This window comes from Nicotiana tomentosiformis, chromosome 1, assembly GCF_000390325.3.
Source record: "Nicotiana tomentosiformis chromosome 1, ASM39032v3, whole genome shotgun sequence".
NCBI classification, from domain to species: domain Eukaryota; kingdom Viridiplantae; phylum Streptophyta; class Magnoliopsida; order Solanales; family Solanaceae; genus Nicotiana; species Nicotiana tomentosiformis.
In genome coordinates, this window is record NC_090812.1 from 132,189,573 (window position 1) to 132,197,933 (window position 8,361).

At 38.8% G+C, this 8,361-nt stretch overlaps 1 protein-coding gene across 1 annotated transcript; it reads right to left on the bottom strand.

Moving 5' to 3' along the window:
* Positions 1-842: 842 nt before the first annotated feature.
* Positions 843-1,832, bottom strand: LOC138909835 (secreted RxLR effector protein 161-like). The gene is made up of 2 exons (XM_070201053.1): positions 1,490-1,832; positions 843-907 (listed from the first exon to the last, which is right to left on the bottom strand). Exons 1-2 carry the CDS (start codon positions 1,830-1,832, stop codon positions 843-845), a joined length of 408 nt encoding a protein of 135 aa, XP_070057154.1.
* Positions 1,833-8,361: the final 6,529 nt, after the last annotated feature.

The following is an 8,361-nucleotide window of genomic DNA, read 5'->3' on the forward strand; positions in this document are numbered from 1 at the left end:
TACATGTATCAGGAGTGGGTAAAAAATCAACCACTCTTTTACCCATTCCCCTTTCTTCACTACGAGCGCCCTCACTCTCCTTTTCTCTTTCCTTTTTATTTTTACCACCTCTCCTTCTGGACTCAGAAGTTTCTACATCCACCACAGATCCAACCAAAATAAATCTATTCTCCAGATTTTCAGCCAACTCAGAAATGACCTCAGTAGTAGTATTTGGGCTAGAGGTTACATGTTCAGTATTAGAAGACCCAGTTTCTACCCCCACAGTCGCAGACTTGAAGGAGTCGTAGTCTTGGCTAGCTTTTAGTTGTGCATTTAATTTCTTTGATAACGCACTTCCAGCCACAGTCTTGCGAGCAAGCATTTTTACTCTTCTTTTCTTAGGATGAGGAGTGGTTGAAGATGAGGAGCATGGTGGGGGGTGTACCAGGGTTATCAGAAGGATTCGTCATTTTTTGCTTAGTTCTGGAAGAAGGAAGAGAGGTAGATTGAAATTTGGAGAATGAAAGAAGATGGAAATAATTTTTGACGGTTTGAGAATTATGAAGATAAGGCAGAGAAGATGATGATCAATTTAAAGGAAGGGGGTAATTAATGGGTAATGGTAGGCTCATCAGAACCAAGCGGTAATTAGAAGTCTAATCAAACTGAAATATCAGTTTTGAATAGACGGTGGAGTCGTCCCTAGAATCTAGGTGTTTTAATTTGGTTAGGATTCTCTTGAACGGAACTGGTTCAATTTAATTGGATAAGTTTAAGAGAAATTTGAACTTAGGTAGAACTGTGCTCATGATTCAAATATTATTATTTCAAATCGTGTAGAGTGTAGAAAACATACCGTATTATCTAGATGAACCAGCATTGATTGATGAACCAGGTTCTTCACTGAAAATCCTCTTGTGCATGTCTAAATTTGCCAAAATAGAAAAAATATCATTAGAGATTAATGAATTATTTTAACACATGGCACAAGAGTATACTATTTACCGTATGAGACTGAGCAAAAATTAATCTAGTTATTTGCACAATATCCAGATTTTCTAACCAATTTTTTTTTCGTTGTGAGTTCATAACTGGTCCTTTTAGGTGATCTTAATCATCCCTAATTATAACTTGTTCCTTTTAAAGTGATCTCTACTTAGGGCTTTTGTGAAGATGTCATCAATTTGCTTGTTAGTAGCACAAAATTCCACCGTGATCAACCCTTTTTTATAGTTATCCCTCAAAAAGTGATGCCTAACATCTATGTGCTTAGTTCTTTTGTGATGAACCAGGTTTTTGGTCATACTAATTGCACTAGTATTATCACAAAATATGGGGATACAACCAACATCAATTCCAAAGTCCATTAATTGTTGTTTGATCTATAACAATTGAGCACAACATGAGGCAGCAGCAACATACTCAGTTTCAGCAGTAGATAAGGCCACTGAATTTTGCTTTTTGGTGGCCCAAGACATAAGATATGAGCCAAAAAAGTGTTCCATACCTGAGGTGCTCTTTCTATCCATAAGAAAACCTGCATAATCAGCATCAACATATCCTACAAGATTGAAATTACTAACTTTTGGATACCAAAGACAAAGATCAATGGTGTCTTTTTGATATCTCAAAATTCTCTTGACAACAGTTAAGTGAGACTCTTTCGGATCTGCCTGAAATCTTGCACAAAGGACTGCACTGAAAATAATGCCAGGTCTACTAGCAATGAGATACAACAATGAGCCAATCATTCCCCTATACAACTTCTGATCAATAGATGAACCAAGTTTATCTATATCCAACTTTGTAGCTGTTGCAATAGGTGTGTCAATTTCTTTAGAATCTTCCATTTTAAACCTTTTAAGCAACTCTTTTACATACTTCTGCTGATGGATCATAGTTCCATTTGAATTTTGTTTAATTTGTAAGCCTAAAAAGAAATTAAGCTCAGCCATCATGCTCATTTCAAATTCACTCCCCATTAGTTTAGCAAATTCTTTACTTAACTTATTAGTAGTTGCTCCGAAGATTATATCATCAACATATATCTGAACTATCAAGAGATCTTTACCTTTTTTTTCAAGAACAAAGTATTGTCAATTTTACCTCTCTTGTAGTCATGCTCAAGCAAAAACTTTGATAATCTTTCATACCATGCTCTTGGCGCCTGCTTGAGCCCATAAAGTGCTTTGTCAAGTTTGTACACATGATCATGACTCTCCTTGCTTTCAAACCCCGGAGGTTGCATGACAAATACTTCTTCCTTTAGATAGCCATTGAGGAAGGCACTCTTGACATCCATCTGATGAAGGGTGAATTCCATGTAAGCAGCAAAGTCTTTGAGGAGTCTTATTGCTTCCAACCTTGCAACTGGAGCAAAGGTTTCATCATAGTCTATGCCCTCCTCTTGGCTATATCCTTGAACCACCAATCTTGCCTTGTTCCTTGTAACTGTTCCATCCTCATCAAGCTTGTTTCTGAAGACCCATTTTGTGCCAATTACTGATCTGTCCAAGGGTCTTGGTACCAGATGCCAAACTTGACTCCTTTCAAATTGGTTGAGTTCATCCTGCATTGCATTTACCCAGTCTGCATCCTACAAAGTTTCAGCAACATTCTTAGGTTCAATAAGAGATAAAAAAGGCATCAAAAGCACAAATATTTTTTTAATGAAGATCTGGTTTTGATTCCAGAGGTTGGATCAGTGATTATGCTCTCAATGGGATGAGAACTTTGATACTTGTAAGATTTTACAACCAACTAGTTTCCCTTTGATGTTCCTTCAATGCTTTGTTGCTGTGGAACAGATTCATGGACAGGTTCCCTTGAGGTTTGAGAATCATTTCCTCTTTGTTCTATTCCCTCTATCATGTTGCCCTAGGTGGAAGAACATGTTCCATCACCTGTTCCTTCCTTTAGTGCAGCTTTAGTCTGGGCTGGCGTTTCATTTGAGTTTCTCACCAGCCCAATTGCTTTATCATCATGTTCCTGTCTCTCAGAAAGAATGTTTGTTTCATCAAAAACCACATGAATACTTTCTTCAACACATATAGTTCTTTTGTTATAGACCTTATAAGCTTTACTATGTGAAGAATATCCCAAGAGTACTCTCTCATCACTTCTGGGATCAAACTTGCCTAGGGAGTCTTTACCATTGTTGTGCACAAAGCACTTGCATCCGAATGCCCTAAGATGGGATATATTTGGTTTTCTCCCTTTAAGTAACTCATAGGGAGTCTTTTCAATAAGAGGTCTAGCCATGCACTTATTTATGATATAGCATGTAGTATTTACAGCTTCTGCCCAGAAGCTATGAGGCAGTTTACTAGAAAAAAGCATAGTCCTAGCCATATATTCAAGTGTCCTATTCCTTCTTTCAACTACTCCATTTTGTTGTGGAGTCCTAGGAGCAGAAAAATTATGATCTATGCCATGCTCATCACAAAATTCAGCAAATTTAGCATTTTCAAATTCAATACCATGATCAGACCTAATTGATACAAGTTAGTTACCTAGTTGTTTCTGAGTTTTTCTAACAAAAGAAGTGAACATATCAAATGCTTCATCTTTAGATGTTAACAACAATGTCCAAGTAAACCTAGAGTAATCATCAACAAGCACCATCACATATCTTTTACCACCTCTGCTTAATGTTCTCATTGGACCACAAAGATCCATATGGACCAGTTCCAGCGTTCTGGTGGTACTTACCATTTTCTTGCATTTAAAGGAGGATCTTACCTGTTTCCCCCTTGCACAAGCCTCACAAACTTTATCTTCCTTGAACTTGATGTTAGGCAGTCCTATCACCAAGTCCTTGGAGACTAATTTGGTGAGTTGACTCAGACTTGCATGTCCAAGTCTCTTGTGCCAAAGGAGGGGATCATTGTCTAACACACTTAAGCAAGTGAGTTCATTTTCTGACAGTGTGGACAGATCTACAATATATATATTGTTCACTCTTTTTCCCTGCAAAACAATATTTTCAGTGGTAAGATTAATCACAAAGCATTTAGTAGAGGTGAATGCTACCAAGTTACCTCTATCACATAGTTGTGATACACTAATTAGACTGTATTTTAAGCCGTCTATCAAATAGACATTCTCAATCGAGTGAGAGTCAGTCTTACCTACCTTACCAACCCCAATGATCTCACATTTCTTCCCATTTCTAAAGGAAACATTACCTCCTTTAAAGTCCTCAAGTGAAAGGAACTAGTTCTTGCTTCCTGTCATGTGCTTTGAGCAGCCACTATCCATGTACCATATTGGCTGATCCCCTTCACTTGGACCTGCAAAAGGAAATAACGGGTTTGTCTCAAAAGGATGAATCAAATTCTTTTTAGCCCAACCTGGAAGCCTATTTTTCCCTTGAACAAACCTTTTATTCTTTTGACTAGCCCTTTCTTTTGCAGTGCATTCACTTTTATAGTGAACAGTCTTACCACAGTGTGTGCAAATTTTATTCTCAGGAAGTGTGAGATACTTGATTTTGGGATCCCATTTAGGTGGCAGATTCTCAAAGCCAATTCCTCTTCTATTGCTACTATGATGTTCCTGTAGCCATGACAGTGCATCGGAGGACCTGTTCCATTTACAAGTTCTGTCTAATTCATGTTTGAACTTGCCTAGATCCTCTGTCAAAATTCTTACCTGCTCATCCTTCTTATACAATTCATTTTTTAGTTTACCTACATTTTCTTCTAGAGTGAGTTGTGTGCAATCAACTGTCTTCTTACTTGTTCCTAATTTCAATTTTAGGTTTTCAGATCTAAGTTCTAGGACATTTGATTCAAATGCATGAACCTGGTTCTTTAGAGAAGTATTTTAACTTACAGTCTCACTAACTCTAAGTTCCATGTTCTTACACTTTGCTTTTAAAATCAAATATTCCTTAGACAGTTGTTCCTTTTCATTGTTTATATCTTCAGATTCATCAATGAAATCTAGAAGTAACTCAGATAGTCTTTCTTTAGACAAAAACTTAATCTTGTCTTTTAGATGGATTATACTAACTTCAGATTCCTCATCGGATTCTCCAATTGCCACAAGTGCTTGTTTATCTCCATATTCATCATCTGAGTCCTCATCTGAGCTTTTTCCCCAAGCAGCAACCATAGCCTTTGTTGATCCTTTGTTCTTCTTGGGATGAACCTGTTCCTTCTTTCTATTTCTTTGTTCAGCTCTTTCCCTTTTCCATTCAATTTCCCATTGAGGGCAGTTTTTGATGTGGTGATCAGTTTTCCCACACTTGTAGCAGCCCTCATTGGTCTGTTTTTCAGTAACCCTTGGTTTGCTGTAGCCTCCACTTCTTGAAGAACCCTTTCCTCTCATTAGGTACTTCTTGAAGTACTTTGTGATCATAACCATTTCATCTTCCTCTAGATCAGAACCTTCAGTGAATCTGAGTGTCAGGCTCCTTTTCTTCTTGGGTACATCCATCTTTATGGTTTGCCTTCTAAGTTCATAAGCAGTGAGATTTCCAATTAGTTCATCCAACCTAAGAGTGACAATGTTCTTTGATTCCTGAATGGTAGTGATTTTGCTTTCCCAAGTAACTGGTAGAACCCTTGTCAAAATTTTCTCAACTCTGTCTTCTTCAGAAATAATCCTTCCAAGAGACTTAAGTTCATTTGTTAGTGTGGTGAACCTTGTATACATCTCTTGGATGGCTTCCCCTTCCTTCATGATGAAATTCTCATATTGAGAATATAGTAGTGTTCCTCTGGACCTCTTTACTTGAAGTGTTCCTTCATGGGCCACTTGCAAAGTGTCCTAGATTTCCTTAGTAGTGGTACAACTTTGGATTCTACTGTACTCATCTGGACCGAGTCCACAAACAAGTCATTTCTTGGCTTTAGCATTCTTCTCCCATTTCCTCAAGTCGTCAGCAGTGCAGTTAGCTCTTGTTTTTGGCACCTCTTCTCCTTCGACATTTATCTTCATGGTAGCCAGTGGACCATCTATGACAATGTCCCATAGCTCATAGTCTTCTCCTATGATGTGATCTCTCATCCTGTTTTTCCACCAAGAGTAATACTAGCCGTTGAAGAGTGGTGGCCTAGTAGTGGATTGCCTTTCCCAGTTTCCAGGTGGTGCACTCATCTTGATCTTCTCCTAAGGTGTTAGCCTCTTCAAGGATAACCCGCTCTGTTACCAATTGATGTTTTAACTTTAATACCACACAAGAGGGGGGGGGGGTGATTTGTGTGTTGTCCAAATTTTTGCGTGTACAGATTATAGAAGGACCTAGTTCTTCTATGTGTTCCTCATACTACTGTTACGGAATAATAAATGCAAAAATTAAAGAACACTAGGATTTTTACGTGGAAAACACCTGGCTCAAAAGGTGAAATTAACCACGACCTACTTTCCAGTAGGATTTTCCCAAAACTCTTCACTAAATCACTGAGCCAAAAACTGCATTTACAAAACACTTTTGTAAACCTAGGATTAACTCTAATCCCGTTGTGGCACACAACCTCTAACTGTTGCGACAACTTCAAGTTAACTCTAACTTGAATACTCTGAGTACCTATTACAATTGCCTCTTGATAAAGCTGAAAGGTACACTATGAAAATACCTACTACAATTGAACTAGAATAAAAGATAGACACTTGGAACTGGGTTTTCTATCTAGTTCATGCAGCTTCAGGTTCGCACACTTGAATCACACACGAACTACTTACAAAATGCCTTGCTAGTTTGCTCTCAATTCACGTTTAACTTCTTCTTTTGTGCGTTACCTATAGAGTGAGAATATTCTGCAATATATAGAGACTCTTCCATGGTGGAAGAGTTCTAGTTGATCTCAACCTCTAACTCCTCCCTTATCTTGGATAGTGTTCTCTTTGATTAAGAAGTCCTTCTCCTTATTAATTATGCAACCCTTTTAGATCAGAAGATATTAATTAGACCAAGTTAAGCTTATCTCCTTCACGTGCATCCCACATGCTCGAATCTGCCCGTGTCTATGCACACAAGGGATGGACCTGGTTCATGCCTCAGCTTCCATTATCAATCTTCAAAACTAACCTTCACTTAGGCCAACATATTATTTTTGACTTGTGTGCAAAATTTAACGTTAATCAGGATTGATTTGATAGGTTTCGGCATTGATTATAGAAGTTAGAATTCATTAGGCTTGAATTGGGGTGTGATTATATTTTTGATGTTGTTTGATGTGATTTGAGGTTTTGACTAAGTTCGTATCGTGTTTTAGGATTTGTTGGTATATTTGGTTGAGGTCCCGGGGGCCTCGGGTGGATTTCGAAGGGCTAACGGATCGAATTTTGAACTTAAGAAAAGGCTGATGAGTTCTTGGTCGCAGGTGCAAGGCCGCAAAAGAGAAGGGGGCATCGTAGAAGCGAGTTTGGCTGGGCCGTTGATAGGCCGCAGGTGTGAAGGAAATGCTGCATTTGCGAGTTTGCAAATGCGGAACGATGGTCGCAGAAGCGGAATAGGGACTGGAGAGGCCGGTCTATAGAAGCAGACGGTTTTGCGCAGGAGCGCACCCGCATGTGCGGGCTTGGGACTGCAGAAGAGAGAGGGCGGGGGTCTAGTGTAACTCAGCAGATGCAGAGCTTTGACCGCAAAAGCGGGACCGCAGATGCGGTTAAGTGGAGCGTAGGTGCGAAAGGCCCTGGACATAATTATATTCGAAGGGTTTCTAGGATTTTTGTCATTTTGGACTTTGCAAGCTCGGATTAAGGCAATTTTTGAGAGGGGTTTCGAGTGATTTATTGAGGTAAGCCACTTTTGATCATTTTTATGCAATAATATGGATTACCCATTGAATTTCCCACCTAGATTATGTGTTTTTAAGGTGGAAGTTTGGGAGTTTTGGGCTTTGGATTGGAGAATGAAATTTGAGGATTTGAGTGATCATTTAATGTAAAATTTTGGTAAATTTGGTATGGTTGGACTCGTGGTTGAATGGGTGTTCGGATTTTGTAACCTTTATTGAATTCTGAGATGTGGGCCCAGGGTTGACTTTTGAGTTGACTTTTTGACTTTTGATTAAGAATTTAGCATTTTCATATGGAATTGATTCCAATAGCTTGAGTTGATTGTATCGAATTGTTTGTGGCTAGATTTGAGGCGTTCGGAGACCGATTTGTGAGGCATTGGCTTATTGGAGTAGATATTTGCACGGTTTGAGGTAAGTAACATTTCTAAAGGTGGTTCTGAGGGTATAAATCCCTGAATTTCATGATATGTGATCGGTGTTGGGGTGACGCACATGCTAGGTGACCATCGTGTGGGCGTACACCATAGTAATGATGACTTAGTCAATTTCGTGGGGCTGTTTAGTCACCATATCTGAATATCATTATTGTACTCTATGTGTAGAGCACTTGAGCTGTGATTTATGTTAG

Coding starts and splice junctions, on each gene's coding strand:
- LOC138909835 (XM_070201053.1), bottom strand. CDS start 1,832: ATGGAAGATTCTAAAGAAATTGACACACCTATTGCAACAGCTACAAAG. Junction 908..1,489: donor GGATAGAAAGAGCACCTCAG/GTATGGAACACT, acceptor TGGCAAATTTAG/ACATGCACAAGAGGATTTTC.